Genomic DNA, 23,751 nt, shown 5'->3' on the forward strand with positions numbered 1-23,751 from the left:
AAAAGCTCAGTAATACGCAGGTCCTTGTTTACTGGTTTTAGATCAATATAGCTGCGGCCTGTGGAGATGTCATCACAACCAATGGCAACATTTGCCACATTAGTCGGATAACTTACAAACTTTGAGAATCTTTCTGTTGTTTTAGTGAACCTGCCATCAGTAGTCTTTAATAACTGATGGCTGGAGGTCATGAAGACATTTGTGTGCTATTGTAGCCAACAATACAACATGTAGTCTGCTTTGCTTGTGACACTGAAGTGACTGAAGTGAATATTGCTTGGTATATTCTTCTTTTGACAAAGTAGCCAATAGGCATTAAAAATCAAACTCTACATATAATGGACTCTTCAAGTGTAAGTATAAAATAGATTTTTTAAATTAGTTTTGTCGCCAACCATGATTGTGTTTGAAGTTGCTCAGTCATTGACTATCTGTGATCTCTTGTCACCATATCGCTGTTAGTGGCTGTGTGTGTCGATTCCCCTTCAGTTTTGTTGTTTATCAGTTGTTTGTCAGAGTACAAGTTTTAAGTCACACATATGTCATGGTTCAATCCACAAAACCAGCTGAACTTCACCTGTAAGACAAAATGGGCTTATTAAATTAGTTTCCACATTAAAGAATAACAAATCATCACGGAATCAAAATCTTGGAGATACGTAGCGGGGTTTTGAGAAATCCTGTTTTGTGAGTCAGCTGGTGCGAAGCGGTAGTGTGAACTGTCGATCAGAGTGACGTCTTTAAGATCCAAAGTCCAAAGATGTTCGCTTTATTGCTGTGTGGCAAAGACAAGCAGGGATTATTTCGCTGCTTAACAGCTGTACACCATAAGAGAAGTCATGTCTTGTTTATAAAACCAAAAATATAACAACATTATTTCAGAATTTTTCTCTCTTGTTTTTACAAAAGAGAGAACTAGCCTAAACACTTTTTTAGCTCACTCATTTAGCCCTTATCGACAAAATAAGATGTTTCACTTCACCATGATTCAGAGTCTGCGTGCTAGTTTCCAGTTTATCACATTTTGTCTGGGGCAGCTCTTGCATGTGTATGATGCATCCAGTTCCTTTGAATGTGAGATCAAAAGAAGATAAACTCCAGAGGTGGAGGGGAAGGGAATGAGACCTCTGAAACAGAGGAGTTGGTGGTGTGTAAACATTGCAATGACGGTACACAATACATTTTTTTAAACCCAGTATTAGGCCTCTCAAAGACATGCCACCTCCAGCAGGTTTTCTAAAATGAGCTGAAAACAACATTCCTAACCCCGATGCTGACCTCACAACACAGCATCTCAGCTTGCTCACCTTTTAGTCTCTTTATGCCAACATGTGTTTACTGTTGTTGCAGCTCTGACCGTCAAAAGTAAGATTCTCATTACGCCGACGTATTTGCTGTCGGGCTGCAATGTGATTTCAGTTAATTTGCCTATGTCAAGATGATCATCGACTGTGTTTTCAAGGGCACGATCACATAATTATTGCCCTTACTTTAATTGGAAGTATAATTTGATGAAGCTGTTGACGTGAAAAGTGGAAGGCTGTGTTGGTAATTTTCTCGTTTCATGCAATGTGGCAGAATGCTGTTATTGTTTAAACTGCCTGTGACTCCTTTGCTTTAAGCTGAGGCACCTTAATGCAGTCATAATAGTCATATTATTACTATTTATGTGTGATACACACAACTAAACAGCCTTGGGTTAATTTGGCATGCATGGAATGCACTGAGTAAGATATAAATATATACTTATATTCTAAAATATAAAGATTTTATTTTCATTGTCACAAGTCTTATCTACTTTTCCCTAAAAGACCCTTTTCTTTCTGCGCTTTTCTTTTCTTTATACTCTGATGACAGTGAGGAAAGACTTCCCAGAAATGTATCTTTTCATCCATTACTGTCTGAACTTCCTATCATATCCTGTTGACTCAACTCTCTTTGTTCCAACACCCTCGGTTGTAAACCCAGACTCACACACCACACACACATTTCACTGCATGTGTCATCAGTTACAAGGAAAAAGAAAACAGCACACTTTGTTTATTCTTCAATGTGCCCGTAATACCACGCCTTGGGCGTAGTGAATGATTTTGTTACTGCTTCTTTGCTTTTTTTTTGAATTTCATTTTGAATTTCCTTATCACATATCGGTATTACAGCGCAAGTACATCTTGAAGTCACATTTGAATGTCTAGTCCTAAAGTATGTAGTGCTAACAGAAAACCTGGAGATTATGAGAGCTACCACACTGAAGATAACACCACCGTTTCCTAAATATATTTAAGGTATCAATATTGTTTTAGAAGCTTTTGACTTTGGTAACTGGCATAGGAAATTGACGTGAAATATCAGATTTTTAGCTTCTTATATAATTTAAACAAAATTTTTTCAACCACTAAAATCTTAAGATGGAAAAAAATAAAATAATCTTTAATAAACCAATCAAACAAAAAGCCTTTGGGATTCCATGAATTCCCAAAAGCAATTCTCACTATTTTATTAATATTTATTTTTCTTTTTTACAGTCTGCGTGACAAGAAGAGACAATATTATTATTCATTTGTATTTTTCCGATCTCCTCCGAGTGTCAATTAAGTTCACGTCCTTGCGATTTGAAGTTGCAATTGTGAGTTGCTTTGGAGTAAAAAAGTTGATGCCTAAAATGTAAATATTGCCGTCATGTGTGGGAGTGAATCTTGCTCACATTGTTCTTAGTTTGAATTTCGACACTCTCTTTATGAGTGTGATTGTTTTGAGGGGGTTCCCCTTCTCAATTTTCAAAGCAAAAAACAATTAGGCATGCAGACTGAGATATGTTGGTCTCATTTATCTTTACGTGACAGAAGGACACAGATAGGCTGAGAGAAGGAGAATTTTTCTCCTTTAAAAGTCGAGCACGGTGACATGCCAGCAGTGTGGCCTCTTTGTTGCCTGCGGTCATATTTATGACTCATGATGTCATTGGACAGCCGTGTTTTTGGGAGGGTCAGCGCGTACGCCCACACACAAACGGTCACACAGCTGTTCTCTTCATACCCCTAGCTGTCTCTCCCCTTTCGGACTTAAAGTACCGTCTGACTTGTCTGGCATTAGGACTTTACTGGCACGTCTTTTCTTCTGTCTACACACAGCTTTCTGTTTGCTCGTTCCCTGTTTGATATCTTACTTTCACACAGTCCTTCACAAGTTTCACTCACTTTTTCACACATGACTATAACGTTTTTCTACTCCCTCTCTTATACCGTTTACTTTTGCAGGTTACAAACTTCTCAAGAAATTGACAGAAGAACTAATAGGTTGCCCGTATATGAGATGAGTTTGGATGCGCCCCCTAACTGTTTGTTTAATTGTGGGAGCAATCGTCTGAGGAACATGGAAAGAATGAGGCCAGTTATTTACCCAGATGGTTTACTGGTGGAGGTGTGAGGCTGGCCAGCTCACTGTGGGAACACAACGCTTGCTTTTCTTGGTATCGCTGACCGTTTTCAAGACCACTGTGTTTTTTTCCCCCTAGCTTTCTCCAGCTTTGTTTGCTCTGGATGGCATGTTTGATTATTTATCGTAAGGGAAAAGGGAGTAGCTGGAGCAATAAACATGTGACTGCACTGTATTTTGTTTTCCACTGAGAAGGCCGTGTCCTTTAACAGATATTTGAGGCCTCTATAAAGTCTTTTATTTGCTTTCTGAAGGGGAGTTTGACCGAGCTAAAGGAGGATCTAAAGAACTGATTTGTGTCTTTGACAATTTGTGTTTTCTGTAAGTGTGAGTTATCAACAGATAAATATTTCTTCTGGATTGCTGAACATGACTTGTTTTGGTCTTCTCTGTCTGTGAATTTGTTTTGACATCTAAGCATTGTTTATGCCAGTCTTAGCTTTATGACACCGAACAGGATAACATGAAAGGAGGTCTGTGGTTTTTGTTATCTTTCATACGGCAATGAGAATATTGCTCTAAGGGTTACGTCTGCACTGATAATAGGCATCAAAGTGTTCTCCGGGGACGTAACTTTTCTTTTTTAATTTCTCTTCTAGGCTCTTCAAATGGCTCGGCAAATACTTCTTCAGCAACAGCAGCAATCCCAGCCACAGCAACTGCAGTCTCAGCAAAATACTGGTCGCAAATCCCCCAAAGCCAACGACAAGCAGCAAAGCCTGCAGGTATTGTTGTCGTTCTCAGATGTTCTCTCATATTTTAACTCAGGGTTATCTGATGGCTTGGTTATTTAACTTTGTGGTTATTCAGATAATAAAAAAAAATGAAGTGAACTTGTGCAACTCTTGCTAGAACATAGTGTGCGAGAAAAAGTACAGCAGTAGTCTAAGTTCACAAACAGGAAATTAATATTGGCAGTGCAACATTTGCAGTTATGTATGCTCACGCATTATGTGTGATTTAGCGGCACACACGCTCAACCCTGTGTCATCCAGGTAGCACTGGAGGTGGTAGCACTACGCAGAAAGGGGTTCTGTTTAGAGGCCAGACACACAGAAAAATCTCATTGTGGCCGGTTGAGATCACATGAGCTCATCCAGTATTATCTGGATTATCACTGTTTGAGATTACCGCAGTAGACAGGATTGTCCTTATTGGCTGCATTTTGTTTAGGAAGTTTGTAAGCAGGAGAAAGTGTGGAAAAGAGGAAAAGCTAGAAGAGAAAGAGCTCAGTTCCTCCCGCTAAAGGGAGTTTGGCTTTGTTCTTTCCTTGCTTTCTTTTCATCACACTCATGCATACAGCAGAAATAAAAGAAGAGGCTAGTCTATACCTCTGGCAGCAGGAGGTGCTCTAGAGCAGACCGCAAGTGGGGTGTGTGTTCCAGGTGGAGGGTTTAAAGCTGGAACAGAGAGACATGAGCACGGGGTGGGAGAATGCAAAGGTATTAAGAGATAAACAGGTGGTGGGACACTTATTTGAACTGCCTTTGTAATGCAAAGGGAAAAAAACAGCGGGGGAAAAATCGGGGGGTTTTTGTTTTGTTTTTTCATCTTGCTTTTAAGATCGACAGTGCTGTATTTCTGATGCAACATTTGCCTCAGAGATGTATTATCTTTGTTTGAACAAGGAGCGGTTGTTTGTGTCAGTGTGAAATTGCAAACGACTTCAGGGCATATTTGGTAATTAATACGGAGGCCCTGTTCTCTCTGTGTGTATATATATAATATTTAATACCCTTACTATCCCATTGGGGGCCCTTTTTAATGAGCTATTGTAGCAGCTAGGTCTAATGTCAGGTTGTGGAAAAGCCTCTTTGTTGTGCAGATGTCTTCGGAATAGCTCCAGAGGATGAAATATGACTGTGATGACCTTTCAGTTGTGTGCATATTTGTCAGGATTCAAATAAGTTGAAAGGATCAAACTAAACAGTTTCCCCAGCCTGCCAGGGAATTGTGCTGCAGAGGTCAACAGAGGGGACCACAACGGCAGATTCCAGCATACAGCCAGTTGTTGGTACATAGTAAAGTACTAAACCATCTCCTGCAGACAAAGACAAAATTAAAATTCTAATTTATTAATGTATACAGAGAGCTTGGCCAAGCTGTCACTCAGCTATTGAAAAGAGAGTCGGGCCCTTTCCCCCTGCCCCCCCCTCTCTTACTCCCCTCTTCTGCCCAGTTCTTGTGAAGAGAGCTCAGGCTCACTGTAGTATCTAACTAACGCTGTAAATTGCCTGCTCTCTAATGTCCTATGCTACATTTTGCTGAGTTGAAACTGCCATTATGAAAAAACCACAAGTCCAGACGAGTGTTTGTTTATCTCCAAATTACATATTCTACTAATTAAACCCAGCCCAACCACTAGCAGTGCACACACAAGGATAAGTATTCAGGCGCAGACATCACTGGGCCATTCTGTGCAAGTGTGCATTGCATTTAGTTTAACGTTTTCAGTTGGTGGCATTTCTGTTATGTTCCATATCGCAAACATTGTTTTTTTCAAACACCAGATAGTCATTTTCTCTTTTAAGAACAAACCCTGTGCTTAGAGGAGCCTCCTTCACACAGAACATTCACTATCTCCATCACACAGCCTGGATAATGATTCTCTGTTGAGCTGGACTGGGTCATCAAAAGACATGATCCAACAATTATGGGACTGTGTAGTAAGCTGACACCTCATAAAAGCACCTGATCTGCAGACGAGACTCCATTCATCTCAGTGTTCTTCCTATTAGGCACGAGGAGATGTGCAGAGAGACTTTTACTCATTTGGAGATGTGACTCACTTTCCAATTCATTCAAGTCAAAAATAATGAAGCACTGTATATATGAAACATTCAGGAAAAAAACTGACCTGCACAGAGCACTAAAGGGAAAAAAAATATGAGTCAAACAAGCCTCAGAATCCTTGATCAGCATTAAATGGCTCTTTGGTTTTATATCTTCAGCAGGAGTGCCCCCGAAGCCCCCTCACCCCTGTACCGCCCACCCCTGCCGTTGGATAAAGATGCCTGCGCTGTATACTCAGCAGCCTAGAGGCCTTTTAATCATGCTAGATATACAAACAGCTGCTATGCATGCTGGAAAGCAGCTAAACATACTTGACTGGTCAAAAAGCCAGTAAATTACATTGACAGAATGACACATGTAATTAAAAGAATCCATGCCGCTTTTACCTTTTGCGCTTCACACCTACAGTGGCACAACGACGAGAGCCGGCAACTCCCACCCCGCTAATTACCATTATCAGTGAAATGGTAGGGTTTGACTCATTAGTTCCATGTGCATTTAATTAGAGGCAGGCTGAAATTGGATTTAACTTATTACTTTTTCATGGATCACTTTCTTGTCATCACTTCAAATTGGATTGCAGCCCCAGGTAACTAATTATGCCAGCCGCAGGATCAGGAGTGGAGAAATAGGTAATTAGGAACAACACTGTCGGACCCTCGCTGATAGTCCACCAGCACCGAGGTGGGGGGAGGGGGGGAATTGATGCTCGTTTGTGGCAATGCACACGAGACCGGCTGGTTAACTACACCTCATTCCAAGGGAACCTGTGCACGCATCCACCTACTACAGGGGATTATGTGGCACCCGGGCAGGAGATGTTGTGTCAATATGGTGTCTATGCTCTGAGTGTAATATCCAGATTATGCTTGTTTCCCATCCAGGATTGTGTTTAAGATCAGCATTCAGTACGGTGAGGTACATGGCCAGCAGCCAGTTTCCTGCATCTACTGCTGAATGACAGCGACTGATTTCTGTCAGTCTGTGCTGATTGTAATGAGAATACATGAACGGCTGCTTTGAAGAGAGGCAGGTGCATAATGTAGCGTGTTAACAATTCAGGCTTTTAGCAGAGGTAGTTTGCTTGTGGAGAGGGAAAGTGATTGCTTTACTGAGAGCTTTGTTGTCCATATTAAAGTAAAGATCATCTTCTACCCTAAAAGTTTTTGCACTTATTGTAATTATGTGTTGGCCTTCTATTTTAAATGAGAAACACTATTCACAATTCACTGATAAATATTTCGCTGAACATTTTCATAATGTCAAAGGTGCATCACTTGTTATTCTTCAGACAGAGAAACTACAGATAATGTTTAAAAACCAGACAATTTCCTTATCTACACTATTACCAGCTGAAGCCTCGATCCTCTCTTCTTTCCCTTTTCTTTTCTCTCTTTCGTTCTCCTTTGCTCACTCTGTTCTCACACCATAGTGTACAGCCTCGCGGAGGGCATCTCCAGGTCAAAAGATAATGTCTTTTCAGTTTACAGGATGAAAGCCTTTTAAGTTAGAGAGCTCCCCTCCAATGCCCCTCCTCCTCCCCGCATTTGCTTTTCACATCCTTCATTTGTGGTCTGTTGGGGGGAAGCGTGATGTGACACAATCCAGGGGCCAAGCCTCTGTCTGACAGGACAGGGAGAAGCCGGCGGCTTTCCCTCCCTCTCCTACTGTTTTTGCAGTAGGCCCATGGCATTGTCCTGACACATGTATACCACAGAGCTCCAATCTGTAAGTCATTAGAGCACTAGGCCAAAGCCTGTCAGCTGGAGCTCAGCCAGTGCTGCAGGCTGATCTGAGGCAGCACTTCGAGGTGCCTCCGCAGTCTGGCCGGCCAGTGGCCCAAAGTGGCACAGCAGCGATCGCCCAGTGGCGAGGTGACAATAGGCAGGACTCTAGATTCATGTCATGGGTCGGTTATTGTGTGAAAAAAAAAATCTCTGTGCATTTAGATTTAGTTTAGAGTGACATATAAATATATTTAAAGCATTATAGACCAGAAATATGAAAAAAAAGAAGTGCTGAGCATAGTGATAGAAGGAATAGTCGTTGATAATGCCGTTTGTAGCCTGATTTCACGCCGCTGTTACTGAAGTGAGTCATTCTTAGGGAAGTCGTTAAACATTTTAGCAGAGATATGCCCATTCACAAGAAAGTCACTTCATAAAATCATAGCAACAACAATGCAGTGTGTTATTCAGTTAGGGGCTGTCTCAAGGTGATTCTGTAATGAAATCTCATTCTGATGTGTGCATTGCTTTGAGGTGATAAATACTGTCAGGAAAGATCAGCACAAAGCCAAGACAGGTGCCGGGGAATAGGCCGTCTCTATGGTCGCTTGTTTTGCTTGTCATATTGTAAAAATGTATTATGTGTACTGTATATATTAGAACCAGGTTTGGGATAATCCTGTCAGAATGAAGTCATCTGTCCTGATTCCACATAGCCAAGTGGGAGGGAGGGGGGTGGCGGCGGTGGGAGCTCTCGCCCGGCCAAGTTGATGACTGTCGAATTGACTCCAGTCACAGAGCTGGGAGCCACTCTGCTGTTTGCAGGACCCTCTGTATTCATTGGAGGCCTGATGTTTCCCTTCAAGCAGTCAGCCTTCGCAACACTCCACCCCACTCAGTCATCCCCACGGATACACAAACATATACACTTCCCCTGAAATTTGTCGTATCTTTATGTCATCCTCTGGCGTTACGTCTTGATTTTAATGCTTGTCGTTTTTTTTGGAGTGATTCACACGCCCTTTGGAGAGCGGTAGAAGGATGGATGGGTGCACAGTCAGCCATAGCATTTATAAACACTAACAGCTATGCAAGGTGCAGTCAAGTCAGCATCAGCTCACAATGCAGTTTCTCTTTGGGTGTCAATGCACACTTTTGACAGCTTGGCAATTCTCTTATTCCATTTTCACTTTTGGTTAAGACTCGAATAAAGTAAACTGTTACTGCTTAGACAGCAGAAGAGTGATACAGATATACAGGTCGACACGAGGGCTTTATTTGGAGCATTTTATATTTGTGTTGGATGTTTAACAGCAGACCATAATTGTGCTTAACCGCTTTATCCATATAGTGTGCAGAAAAAGCCAAAGTAATGTAGTTCGTGATTAGACTCCTCTTTAGTCTTTAAAAAGCGATGACAGGAGCCACCCAAAGGCAGACAGGTTTCTACTCAAATCTGATAACTAACTGTAAATTTTATGCATAGCTCATCGCCCATGATAATGCATTATTTTGGTACATAGCAGAACCCAAATATCAAATGTCGCTCAGTAACTTATTTGCAGCTTTAGGTTTACTTGTGACGCTCTTTTAACCCTGGCAGCCACCGCAGAATCATTGTTATTGCTTAGTAAAAAGAACTGGGTTTCTTTGTATTAATATGGTTTTCGTTTTAAATCAAAGATGAATCAATCGCCAAAAAAGACAAGACAAAAATTCCCCCACCTCCCTAAATCGATGTTGCTCAAACCCAAAAGTGTTTTTGTTTTGACTAAGTGAAAAACCACACTAGTGCGCACTGGAAGCTCCGTTATATACTAGCTGGCATATCATCTCAGGAAATATTTTGCAAATACAGACTTCACATGTGCTGACTAAACAATGTGCTCCTGGTTGTCAAAATTAAAAGTAAATAACCAAAGCCATATATAATAGACCACGAGGAACATGGTGAGTCAGGCGTGACTTGCTGTAAGTCCTCTCTGCTCCGGGTGATAACCTCATTCGCTCAGAATGTGACTTACTCCTTCAGTAGTGTGCAGATATTTAAAGGCGGACTCGCTGTCTTTTATTTTTGATTGACTTAATAAACAGTAACAATATGCAAGAGTTTTATGCGAGAGAGGAACAAGGGCACAGAAGTGTAGAAAAAAATAATAACACGATAAATAAAAGATGCGATCGGTTTTGGTTTGGCTCTGAATAGAAACTCTCCACCTCTTCAAAAGTTGTTTGTGCTATTGTTTTACTGCTGCAGAAATGACATAGCGCTCTCCCGTGCGGCGTCAGTGCAAGTGAGTGGGTCACCAAATAACAGTTTTTTTCCCCTTAAATCAAAAGTCACTTCTTTCTGAACTTTGCAAAGTGTGAAGTTTTGCTGTAGCTCGGAAAACACACTTTGTTCGATTTACAATTGTTTCTTAAAAGCTTTGTACTTTTGAAATAACATTTGAAATGGAAATAACAGGGAAAAATATGTTATGTAGGTTATATTAAATAGAGCAGCTGTTATTTATATAGGTCCCACACCTGCCCTGCTGAGTCTCTGCCAGTAAACAATAAAATACTCCAAACACACAAGAGGAGAGGAAAAAAGGGTGTGTTTGTTTTCTCATGACAATGGTCCAGGTCACCAGCGCTTTTCAAGAAAAGCAATGAGAATGAATTTGTTCTCCGCTTCCACTCCATTTCCCTACTTGTCTTAATGTAGTAGAAGTAAGACACTGGTTGGCATGCCGGTGCAGCTTATTCACTGGCTGCGTTAGTGTTTTGGGAAGGCTTTGTAATTGGAGCCGAGTCGTTATCTTCAGCCATAGCTCAGGCCAGACATTAACTCATACTTTCACTCTAACTCGAGCAGGAAATGGGAGTATTTTATAATGTCATCCACTCTGTCATGAACACAATCGCTCAGTACTCTCGGTAAACTATCACAAGGGACGGATTCAAGGCTCAAGAATATTGATGTTTCTGTGTGCACAGGAACAAAAAAAAATCCACATAGGGTGTGTATCACATCGACACATATGTGTAATTATTTTACATGGCGCAGGCACAGAGGCAATGGATTAGAAAGACAGTATGTGAGAGGAGAAGCTTGAACTGTGTGTCTGCTAAATTTATCATGAGGCCTTTGGGAGCGTTGAAATGAGAACAGTGGCCTATTACTGCTAAGAAGGTGTTTTATTGAGAATACGCCGACATGCCACCCCAGGGAGAGTGCCGGGGGAGAATAGCGTGGCCGTAGCCTAAACCACTTTGTGCGTGTTTGCGTGTGCATGCGTGTAGTTGCAAGCACATGGCTGCGTGTCACTCTCTTTTTGTGTGAGGCGTCTTGAGGGTGTCAGATAGAAAATAAAAGCCCCTTTTCTTCCACTTAATTATTCACTATGATACGTATTGGAATTGTCACTTTTGACACTTGAGGTGTCCCAGTCAATAATTTATATAGGTCAGGCCAGCTTAGCAGAGCTCATTGTTAGTTATTAGCAGATGAGAGCAGTGGCTTGTTATGCAGGCGCTCTGTTTATTTTACCAGTGTGTTTGCGGACTGGAATGTATCCCATGAACATTCCTTCATCCTTGGCCAAGGGTTTATAGCTGTTGATATGAGCTGTGTTTTAGAGCTCTGTTATTCAGCTCTGTGTTTATTGTCATGATAATTAACAAAGTGAGGTGTTAATCTTTCCTCGTGCTTTTGTCTAATTCTTTTAAGTGGGTTGCACAACTTAGTAACCCTGATTTTAATGTTGTTACAGAAGTGGGACTGATTAAGAACTCATTCCATTTTCTCATGTTTAGATGTGCTACAGAGTGGAATGTAATTAAATGTTTATAAATATTGTTCAGGAGTAGGTAGCTCAATTGAAAGATAAGACATATAGGTTGTCAGCAGTCAGGGCTTTCGCCCTACTGTCTCTCCCTGGGAGTTCAGTAAGATCTCCAGTAGGTGGCAGGGTCCTGTTTTCTTCTTCTGTCTTTTCCACTTGCTGAGTGCACACGGGTGTTAAAGAGTGTGATGATATCATGACAGCTAATTGCTCTCATTGGGATGGAGTTGGATGGATTGCCTGGTAGCTGGTGTAATGTTAGCTGTTAATGTAAGTGGTTTTAGCTTGTCTGAGGCCAAATTGAGGGATAAGTGTTTAAAAACTGGTTTGAAATTTTTTTTATGCTGCTGTGGTTGATTTTATGGCTGAATACTCGCAAACTTGGTTTTGCATATTATTACTGGTTGATTCCTATAGTAAACTCTGTAAGTACAAACTATAAAAAGATTGGCATTAGTACAGAAAATACAAAGCTACCCTAATCTCATAATTATATTATTTTAGGCTAAAATAGAATTTGTTTTTCTTGGGAAATTTTAAAGGAAGAAAATAGCTACAAAGCCTTGTGAATTGTTTGTGTGCATTTAGTGTTTTCAGCATGTAAAATGAGTTGTGCCTTTGTTCCAGCACTGTAAACAATTCCATTTAGCAGAACAATAAAGAGGCTGATAGCAAGGCCAGTTTTCTTTCTTTCCGCTAGATAGCTGTGTTTACTTATCTGTTGTTTAATTAAAGGGCCTCTTTTCTTTAAGTTCCCATTGTTTCAATAGCACGGCCCGAGTCCCGGCAGGGGTCAAAGGGTTAACAGCCGTCAACTGTGCCTTTTTTTCTCTGCCTCTCCCTCTCTCTCTCTCTTTCTCTTTCTCCTTTTTTTTTAAAGGGGCCCCCACACAAAGGCACAGTTTCACCTGCAGCCCAGCCCGCGGCTTCCTATTGTGTGGCCCCATTTGAATTGATTATGTTTAGAAGGCTGGTTGTGATTGGTGGAGAAGGGCGTGGTTGATTGGATAGTTTTGTATCTTGTCAGCCAGGGAGCAACCTTGTGCGTGCAATCTGTCTGTATCCTGAGGAAGGTTGGAGACTCCACAGCACAGCAGCGCTTGTTCTCAGCCTCTCTGCCTGCCAGCCTGCGCGCCCCTACCTCTCTCTCTCTCTCTTACTTACTCACACTCGCTCTCTCTCTCCCTCCCTCTCTCTCTTCCCCTCGCTGCTCGACTCTCCGCTCTGCTTCACTCCACACCGCGTGGCCCGGCACTCTGTTTACCCTGCCAGCTAAATGGAGTTTGTCAGGTTTGTCAATATGATTGATTTCTGTGATTTTGCCAGCTTTCTTGTATGAAAAAACTTGACAATTTAATTTGAAGAGGGAAAAGGAGAAAAGGAGTTTTATTGTCTGTCCATTGTTGACGTTCTGTCATTGTAGCTGGTTAATTTTGTCATGCTTCTTCCTATGGGAAGAGTAGTTATCCAGGGTTTACTTTGTTGTTAAGATGCTGTCAGTTTGCATGCTTGCTGTGTTAAGAGAAATATATAAAGTCATGTATGTTAGATTTATTGTCTCTAAATGTGTTGCCTTTCAGAGCAAGACTGTATGGAGATGATGTCTCTGTTTGTCTGTGCTGTTAGTTGTTTTCAGGAATTTGGCTTTTTACTGTAAGCTTGTGCAACAGTTTCCTCTGCCTTGCCTAACCACATACATGAAGTTTCTCACTGACACTTTACAGTGTTTGTTTAGTTTTGTTGACTTTGCTGATAGTGAGCTAACCAGTTAAGCAGGATCTAATACTGTACACGTTCAAATTATGGAAAGTTCTAGGAAAAACAGGAGACAGGTTTGCCAGCTCTTTTACTTTCATTTGTGTGTGTTTTTGTATTTTGCTCTTTTTTTTTTTTTTTTTTTAGAAAATACTTGTTAAGCTTCATTGTTTACATCCTTGAATTAAGGGTGTGCGAGTACTTGTTTTCTCCAAATTATGTTTTGCTAGTTGTGTATTTTGTGACTTGTTCCCCAGAGTTAATGAGTGCTGGTCAGACTTTGCTTGCTCTAATGGCCTGGACTAATCCTCAGTCTCCTCATGGTGTCACAGTGAATTAAGACAGTGGCTGGCACAGCTCTATATTTGACACCGTCACCACAAACCACGTTGGAGACACGCTGTCACTCTAAATGTCATCGCTCATGTCTTTCTGAAAAGTTAGTGTGCGAATGTTGGTGCGGGCCTATGCGTGTGTGTCGGCACTTGCAATAAAAGGATTGCAAAATACATTTAAGGGGGAAAGTTGTGGTCAATTTGCTCCATTTTTCTACTGTCAAGTTTGAGTCCTCCTTGGCAGTTTTGAGGTTTTACACAGAAGACAGTTATTGACTTTCTGTTGTTTAATGACCTCAAGTATTTTTACTGCAGTCATTTAAGTAATACGCTCATATAGCAACAGAAGAACTTGTGTTTTTTTTCCCTTTTTTGAAGTGTTTTTGTTGTATTTCTCAGCATTTCTGAAACTTTTTTTCCCCTTTGGTACAGTCTTTCAACTCTCACAGCTAAGAAAGTGGACAGGAGGAGAGATGGAGCAGATTATCAGATAGTTGAGAAGCAGGACAGCGAAGCCTAAACAGGGCAGTGTTCGCCGTAATGTTGTGCAGCTGTGCAGCCGAGACTCGCAGTTTGGGAGAGCTGGAGTGCGAGCTGATTGGGTTGACAGTTTGTAATCAAAGTTGATTTATTGTTCATTAGTAGTGCATTAGCCCTTTCAGGCTGGGGCGTTATTTGTGCAGTGGCCTGTCAAGGCGAGGGGCTGCCAGCACCTGTCATTTCTAAACCATGACATAGGCAACCAGATATTAGCTGTGTACCCGGAGAGGGGGGCACACGGGGGTAGCCTGCAGAGCCCCACGGCTCACTGGGATATCCTTTACAGGGACGGTCTTTGCTTTGTACTGGAGCAGGCAGGCAAGACAGAGAGGAGAGACGGGGGAATAGTTTAGCAGTGATATAGTGAGCCACCAGCTGCTCTCTGCTGTTATTCTCTGGCTTTCCCGACTAAAACATGTTTTTACTTGAAAAAGGCTTGCAATCGTTTTTCCTTTTTTTTTTTTTCTTTTTTTTGCCCGTTGCTATTTGGAGAATGTGCATCTCTGTTTCAAACGGGGAAGATTAACATTACACTTGAGATGCCATGTGTTTCAAAAGGTTGAGATGGTAGGATAATGATGAGATTACATGGTGTAGAGTGTTTTATGGCAGAAGGTCTTTTTAACCATTCATCTAAGTCCCAGCCTATATATTTCTAAAGTATTAAAGGGAGCCTATTGTCATGTTGCATCTAGAAAATAAGGGTGGATTATTGGGACTGAAACACTTCTTCTTCTTTTTTTCTCCATATACTGGTTTTTACTTAATTCCAAAAACATGCTGCTGTCAGTGTGAATTTATTTCAATATAATTTATATAATTTAATTATTTGGCTGTTCACTTAAAAACAGCATTAAGAGTGTCAAGAAGCAACATAATTTGTGTCCCTCTTGTCTGCCGTCATGGAAACAAGGATTAGCTTTGCCTTGCTGGTGTGCAGAGAATAGAAACAATCTGTACGAGGATGTGTCAGCCATTGTCTTTTGACTACACTTTCATTTGAAAGGGATTTCAGAGGCTGTGATCTTAATTAAATCTCAACTGACTCGAATAATGCATCTGAAAACACGCAGCGTTGCGTAACCGTGTAAAGCTGGTGAACTAAAGATCACGGGCGCACAGTTTATATGAACAGCGGTCGTAAGATGTTTCCGGGAAAGGTGCAAACATCGAACAGTTGTGTGTAGGACATCACTCACCGAGAATTTGGTTTGCTTGGTTTCAGAACTCAAAATACCTTGTAAAATACATACTTGGAGGTGTGGCTTGAAAAGGTCAGAAAGAATGACAGGACAGTGAGTCACACACCAAAATGTATGATACACTCCTTTCTTTTAATTTTTTTGTAAGCAAAAGAAACAAAGAATTGTATCAGAAGTATTTGAACCACCTTTAATATAATATTTTAACACAATTTTCATTTTTTTTTATAAAATCCAAGTCAAATCTTCTTTTCTTTTTTTTAATACAAAAGTGAACATTTTAAATACCAAAGTGTGATCGTGATGCGGCACAAGTGTGTGCGTTTGAGGGGGAAGAGGGAGGGCGACCTATGTGCGCTCCCTCAGCGGTGGTCACCTGCAGTGGCGGCTCCCTCCAGTGTGGGAAACGGCGTCCAGGTCGCAGCTCGGCTGTTATTGCTGGGGCGAGAGCTTGCTCACGTTGCCGTGCAGTTTGTTTGTTTAAACCCGATGCTGGGTCGAGCTCCGGCGAAAACCTGTTTGTTTGTAGTCGTCGAGTTAATTAAAACGCAATCTTAACTTTTGTTTTTACAGTTGTTGCAAATAATTTGAGTCTCGCTCCCCCTCACACATCTCCGCCCCGAACTCAGAAGATATAGTGCATGGTAAATGTGGCTGTGATTATCCTGTTTATCTGAGCTGTAAATATTTTTAAAACAGCTTGATTGTGGATGACAAGAAAGGAATTATGGTGGTCTAACATATGTTGGGATTATTTAGTACTTGTGTCCTACTTTTTACATTTAAATTCTGCTGCATAATTCACATTGTGTTGTTTTCCCAATAATGACAACCACAAACAAAATATAAATCAAGATATTCTGATTATTACTATTATTATTATTATTATTACAATAATCATTATTATTATTGTTGTTGTTACAATTATTATTAGGGGGAAAGGTTATTGGTGTGAATCTATTTTTTAGGGGAAATTCTCTCCACTCCAAAGATTTCAATCAACCTGAATGGCTAATGTGGAATTAGTCTTTCCAGTCTTGTCGACGACTAATTATGTTCACACATCACTTAAGTACAATAGCTCCCGTGAAATCCTCATTTTGGCGACATTTTCATGCAGGAGATCATAGTCGGGATGGGAAGTCGTTTCCTTGCGCCACAGCAGGCCAAGGTAAAACAACAGCATCAAACGGACTGGGGCTGGTATTTCTTTTTTACTTCTCCATTCCATTTGATGCCCCCACAAAACAACACGACCCCAGGGAATACAAATGAAAATTTGATAATTCTCTCTGCTTTTCTTTCTTTCTCCCCCTTTTTTTTCTGCGTTTTCGTATCTTTCAGTGAAACGTCTTTGTCGGGCTCACTGACATTCACCTCCTCGTCCCTCATTGCTGCTCCTCTTAATTGCCTTAGTGTGAAAAAAGGCGCTATCGTGCAGCCTCATTCACCTTACTCCTCTTCGCCGTGCTTTGACCTCTGACTTGTGATAGGAGGGGGATCTTCATTAACTCTGAATCAGTGACTCTAAAATGTTTTCAGATCTGGGGTGTGTTCCCTCATTAGATTATCGCATTTTGCACTCTTCTCTTGTTAGTTTCTCACAGACAGACGTTGTCCCACCGTAGGTGTCCCTTTATGACAAATGTTTCCTGTACTGTGTGCTGGTGCTTTTTCAGAAGTGGAGCAGTAAACAAGAGGAATATTTTAATAATTTTTTAGTTTTTTCAAATTGAGGAAAACACTTTTTAAAAAAAATAATTTTATCATGTTAAGTATTAACATTTAAATTCCTTTTTAAATGTTTTTTTTATAGTATGACATTTTTATACTCAATGTGCCGTGCATGTTTCTTTTTGTGCATGTGGTTTTGCTCTTCATATACAATGTATTATGGGCTGCACGTGTGCCTGTATGTACTTGTGGCAGTTAACATGCCACAGTTCTGTGCATGGGTGTGTTTGTCTGCATCTGTGTGTTTGGCCAGCAGGCCTGTGCTGGTACAGTATATTGCCTCCAGTCACTGTGCAGCTGTGTGAGAATGTTCCAGGTTTGAATGTTTATGTATGGGAGGCACCTGGAGAGCACCACACCTTCATGAAATTCATAAACGTCAGCTATTTCTGGCATCCTCAGAATGTCCTCTTTTTCACACTCTCATATTGGTGGAGTAGATTAGAGCTGGGCTCAGTGGATCCCTCCAGTTATTAGCCCAGTACGGGTCTCCTTTTAGACTATCTTTAGATGGTGATATATTTTTGTGGATCATTTGGAGTCATGATGTTATCCAAGAGATAAGGGAGTGCACCATATGGGAGTGCTCTAAATGGCGACTGGCGTCCTGTGTTTGCGTTAAATGGGCACGATACAGCGGCCAAGGCAATATTTTTCAGTTAAAGTGCTCCTCCCGCCCTTCCACTCAATAGGACCCAGTCTTAGGCAGATTTTCACTCCTTCAGCACAGGATTAAATGGTAGTAGTTACATTGATCAATAGGTTAAGAAGCATACAATCCCTCTTGCTGCTAATGACCTCAGTAGTAATGGGTAATAAAATGGGGGTCTGTAATAGCCTCTTGCTGGGGCTGTTCACGGAGGAGGCTGCTCTAACTGTAGTTACTGAGAGCCAGATGCTCTTGACAAGGCGAAGTGTGAAACCGTGATGAGATACACACCTCAGGTGTAAAGAATTAAGACAGTTACACTGAAGGAAATCTCTGTGTAATTTGTAATGAAATCGACAGTTATTGAGATCTGGTTAAGTGTATAAAACCTCTGTGTTAACTCGAAGTTTGCTCTCCCCTTTTCCACATCACACTGTGTAATATGGCATGACAAAATGATTATACATTTGAAACGAAGACAAAATTTGCAGCCTTTACACGCTGGTAAAAAATAGAGCGTGACTAATATGGAGTAGATTTTTTACGCATGTAGTAAAAGTGAAGTTTGTGGAGAAAAAAAAGGGGGGGGGGCATTTTTATTTATCCTCTTTTGGAGGGGGTAAATGCCACATTTCGACGTGCACTGCATATCACATCATGTACGGGTTTGCATGTCAGCAAGACCAGGCTGCTTGGTTGACCTTCAGAATAGTTCATCAAAATTAGTGATGCCCAGAAAAAAGGACTTCGCTGGATAATGACTGTGAAATTAGGAAATGGGAGGCCGAGGCTATGCAAATGACAGGACAAGTCATGTGCAAAAGTCAAGATGAACTGCATATTAAGACATAATACAGGGGGGAATTAATATTGCATTTTCCTCCTCGCACCCCTTGCGCCTCCTGCTGAAAATAAGAAATGTGAAGTGTGTGTTGGTCCTGGGTGGGGCTGACCCTCCTTCATTCTCTTGGGTTTGGAAGAACATATCCCAGTGTAGTCTGGCACGGCTCAATAAAGTTAACAGAGAGCATCAAAGCTGCTCCGTTCTGTTTGACATCACTGCCCTTTCCTCTGCATTTTCACTACAAGCTGTTCATTATGGCAGTGCTTTGTTTTTGTTTTATGCTACAATGGGGAGAGTGAATAAGGTGATATGGATGCAGGGCGTGTGTCAAGAAAAGCCCCTTCGTTACCGGACGAGATTTTAAACAGCTAAATTGCATTCAGAAAAGCATGAAAAATTCAGAGGGGTGTCATTAGCTTTAAGGTGACCACACAATTTGGGTAACCTTGGTGAAGACAGTCTGTCACCGGTTATGTCTGCTCTATCGGCTGCTGACATCAGCCTGAAAGAGTACATTTTAATACTCGCTTATGCACACACAGATACTAATGTATTCGTGCACAAAAAGAACCACAGCCGCAACATGTTAACAACTGCAAAGACGCCGCAGTATACAAGCATATCTCCATCGCTGTTTGTCATCCAAATGTCAGGGAAAGGAGCTTTTAATGGTATTGCACATCATAGCAGTGAGTGGCAGCATCCAGACACACTCCAAGTCCCCTATGTCGCTGGAGCAATTAAGGCACCCTGACAACTGTGGGGGCTCTTTCGGTGTCACAACAAATCACTTGTTTTGAGGAGTCATGCACTCACACCTTTCTGCAGGGAGTTAGTTAGGGGCCCGTGTGTTCTTCACCATGGCTCCTCCTCCAGGCGCTCTATATCTTCACAATAATAGATCGCTGTTGACAGCATCTCTAATGAAATGTTCTCACATGACATGTCGTGCATGCGCGACAAGCGAACCACAGCATTTTTGGAGGCAATCTTTCACGTCTTCAGGTATGACACATTTGCCGCGTCGTGCAAACGGCGATGCTTATTGGAGCTTCGCCGTTTGTAAATGCAGATCATATCGGGTTTTGTGGAGGGGGTATGTGCGAGAGAGGGGAAGGTGGAAGGATGGAAGTCGGGGTGGACGTGTTGACCCACGCCTGGCTCTCTTGTGTCCTTTAGCCTGTCTCAGTCTGGTGTGGTGTCATAATGGTTAGAGGGGCGAAATGTGTGTGTTAGATGTTTGCTGGAGGTCATGTGCAGATTGCAACACTTCAAGATGACACTTGAGATGAATTCCTAGAATGCATCAAAGCCTCTTATAGTCTATTATGTTTGTCTAATGTGTGTCTTTGTTTTTTGTTGAGCTACATTTTTTTACCCTACCTTGCTTGTAGGCTGTAGCACACATGTGACAGTAAACAAGAAGGAGCCAGTGTTGAGGATGGATTGCTTTTTGCTTCCTGCACTAATTAACAGCTATCTGCTTGTTGTGTGTGCAGGTTCCAGTGTCAGTGGCTATGATGACACCTCAAGTGATAACTCCACAGCAAATGCAGCAGATTCTTCAGCAACAAGTCCTGAGCCCTCAGCAGCTCCAGGTTCTTCTCCAGCAGCAACAGGCCCTCATGTTACAACAGGTAACGTACATTCATGCTACCAGTAATCTTCTTCAGACGGGGCCATCAAGTTTCAGATGGTGAATGTCTCAGCTTGAAATGAAAATCTTCTTATGTATAGACCATGTTTCGCAAAGATAAATTCACTTTGAACTGCTATTCTCCTTTCTTTTCTAAGCCTCAAAGACAGCATCCCTCAAAGTGTTGAAAATTCTCACAAAATCCACTGCCAGGTTTGCATGACTGATAGACTTTGCTTCACATGTCACCCTCCCGTCTCTTCTGCAGCAGCAACTCCAAGAATTCTACAAGAAGCAGCAGGAACAACTCCACCTCCAGCTCCTCCAGCAGCAGCAGCAACAGCAGCAACATGCAGGCAGCAAGCAGAGTAAAGAGGTAAGCTGACATCACTCCAGCCGCCTGCCATTACCAAACATTGGCCAGACAATGTACGAAAGGCATGCGTGCTCCCTCCCTCAACTCCATCTGCTTTCAGCCTGTGGTTAAAGCAGAGACGGGGGGAGAATCAAGTGCACTCATGCTTCTGATTAGCATGTCAGACTGGCTGGATAAATGGTAACAACTGACTTATACTGTGCTAAGAATCCAGTGTCTCTTTTTTGGACCTGTCTCCACATTAAATGTATAATATGTTACAGAAAAGACTCAGGCCATTGTTGTAGTTTTTTTTCTAGTAAACAAGTGTCCTAAGCAACAAAGAGATGACCGTTCCTCTGAGCCTTGTGTAGGACATAATGAAAGGCAGAAGGGAGAAAGGCAGAAACACAGAGCATATAAATCTGAGAGGCTTTTCTCGGTAATTAACATGGAAATGGCAGAGGAAAAGAAGGCATGTAATTGTGAGATATCAGTGCAGAGAGCGCTTCCAGCTTTGTTGCCCATGTTGAGTTTTTTTTCACCATTTTTCTTTCTTGCTTTCCCTCCTTCGCTCCCCGTAGTGCAGCGAGGCTTGCTCATAGGCAGCGGCTTAATGCGTGTTAATGACAGGCGGATACAGGCATCACTGTGGACGAAGCAAATTATTATTGTGCGGTCAGAAGAAGTTCAAAGACGATCTGGGAATTTTCACTCTTGTCCCCGTTGAGTTCCAATGTTTGGAGAGTAAAGGAAACACAGAAAATTAAGCCCGGCGTTAAAAGCGGACCCACGCTCATCCACGCATGCTCACTCCCGCACACGTCCGCGTGCTGTCGAAGCACCCAACTTCAAAGTCGTAGCTCCCTAATTAATGAACTGCGGGCTTCAGTTTGGACAAGTTGTGGCATGATGCTCCCATAAATCAACATGACAGCAGAGCTCCTCGGCCTCAGATAGGGCCTGTCACCAAGTCGCATCTGATGTAAACACTAGAGGAGCAAGGGAGAAAAAGAGGGGGAGGCGAGGGGGGCAGACAAGGAGGTGCAATTGATCAGTTGAATGGAGCATGAGAATAAAAGAAAAAACTACTTTTGAAGCATATTATGTATGATCACAGGAAATGGATGCAGCCTCGAGAGGCTCTCCCCTTCTGCCGATGTTTTCTTTCTCTTCTCCATCGCACTCGCTCTCTCTCTCTCTTTCAGTCGCATTTCTAGCAGCCATCAAAAGACAGAATAAGAATTATGCAGTGAATCCCCTGTGGCTGCCAGACAATAACCCCCTGTTGTTGCTTTGTGCCTCTTTTATTTTAAAGACATCAAAATTTAGTTTTTCAAAGATCTTTAACTTTATATTTGAAGCTTGACAATAAAGGGCTGCCAGTGCCACTCTTTATCATTTGTCAGGGACTGTATTTTTCTCTTCCTCGTGCCACTTCTTGTTAACCTCTTATTTGGTCTATTGGGTCTGGGGGTTTTTAATGTGTCTGCATGCTGAGAGTGCACAGGAGCCGCTGTCAGCTGACGGGACTAGAGGAAAAATATGAAGGGGAGAGAGTTAAATTCATTTGCAGCACTCCATTTTCTTTCTTCCTTTTTTTTCCCTCAAAAGCCACCCCTCTATTTATTTAGCCTATTTACTTAGCGTTTTGATGAAAGACATTGTTCCTTCTAAGCCCCCCTCCCCCTCCCATAGCACTATTATCTTTATCTGTCAGGGAGGAGCTGCTGAACAGAGAAAAACTCAAGACAAGAGAAACTTCTCTCACACTGATGAAAGGAGAAAAAGAGCCAACCATCGTTCATAAACAGAACACATCAGAGAGGATCACAGGCCACCTGCATCCTGAATGTGATCTTTATCGAGTCGCTCTTTTTTTCTCTGTCTCACTTTCTTCCCTCACATTTTGGGTTAGATCACACATGAGCCTGAGACTGAATGTAGTTACTCTTCAATTATGACCCTCCGTTACCACTGACAAAGTGCCTTCTTCCTCTGATTGATCCAATGAGACGACACCGCTCGCTGTAATGGGCCAGCGCTGCCCAGAGCGTTATTTTTAGTCAGCCAGTGCAGAAGCAGCAGGCTGGGTGCAGGGCAGGAGGGAGGTAGAGGAAGAGAAAGGAAGGCCGCTCGACCCTTTTGACAAGCCCGGCAGGGGTGGGCGGAGGGGACCCGTTTTATCTGGCTGTTTCAGTGGTTTCAGAGCCGCCAGCCAGTGACCTGACTGCCGCATTGCACAGAGACCTTTTTTGTATGCACTCAATTGTGAGAAGTAAACAAAGTGGTGTATCCTGTGTTTGGTAAAAGGGTGCGGTGCACGGCGCTGCTTTTAGTGCCCCTACCTCTCCTTCCACCCGCTTGACAAACTGGTCTTGTATACTCATAAACAGACCTAGTGTCCTGTTGGGTCTCAGACGTGTTTGTTATGTCCTTAACTGTTAGAAAATACAGAAGGTGTACAGCTAGGTCCTGTTTAATCAGCAACAACACTTTGTTGAGCTGACTGTGGATTATTAAGAACGTCGGTTGATGAACGGGTTAAAAGTCATCTCTCTCCTCTGTGTCCCTGTTATCTAAATTCCATCTCTCATTTGTTTTGACTCATGGCGGATTGGGGATATTAGCAAATTTCCTTCTATTTATTATTCTGACTTTGTCTTTTTCCTTTCCATTTTCTTCTGTGCCCTTATTTCACTTTTTCATCCCATCAAAGTTCACGTTTCACTTTTCAGAGCCAGATTTTTTTTTCATCTCCCTGACTTTAAAATCAAGTGAAGACGCGCGACTGTTTCATTAACTGTTTCTTCACGAAGCGGTCTTAACACAGTAAGACGAACAAAACAGCTATCACATAGACCGTCCACAGCATGCGATTGAACGCAGCTTGCCACGCTGGTTGGGGGAAGACTG

At 42.0% G+C, this 23,751-nt stretch overlaps 1 protein-coding gene across 18 annotated transcripts in view; it reads left to right on the forward strand.

Annotated features, from left to right (window-relative positions):
* foxp1b (forkhead box P1b) overlaps window positions 1-23,751 on the forward strand; it is a 147,131-nt gene that overhangs the window by 94,757 nt on the left and 28,623 nt on the right. For 14 of the 18 annotated variants that reach the window (XR_013972779.1, XM_080891489.1, XM_080891493.1 and 11 more), the window contains 3 exons: window positions 4,035-4,160; window positions 20,344-20,481; window positions 20,749-20,856. Coding sequence is in view for 17 of the 18 variants with exons in the window: in XM_080891489.1 (XP_080747615.1) it covers window positions 4,035-4,160; window positions 20,344-20,481; window positions 20,749-20,856 (372 nt within the window). In the remaining variant the exon portion in view is untranslated. Of the gene's footprint in view, window positions 1-4,034; window positions 4,161-12,773; window positions 13,076-20,343; window positions 20,482-20,748; window positions 20,857-23,751 lie in introns of those variants that run through there. The other 4 variants (XM_080891487.1, XM_080891483.1, XM_080891484.1 and 1 more) reach the window with 2 other exon arrangements.

This window comes from Rhamphochromis sp. 'chilingali', assembly GCF_963969265.1.
Source record: "Rhamphochromis sp. 'chilingali' genome assembly, chromosome: 9".
In the NCBI taxonomy this organism is placed as follows: domain Eukaryota; kingdom Metazoa; phylum Chordata; class Actinopteri; order Cichliformes; family Cichlidae; genus Rhamphochromis; species Rhamphochromis sp. 'chilingali'.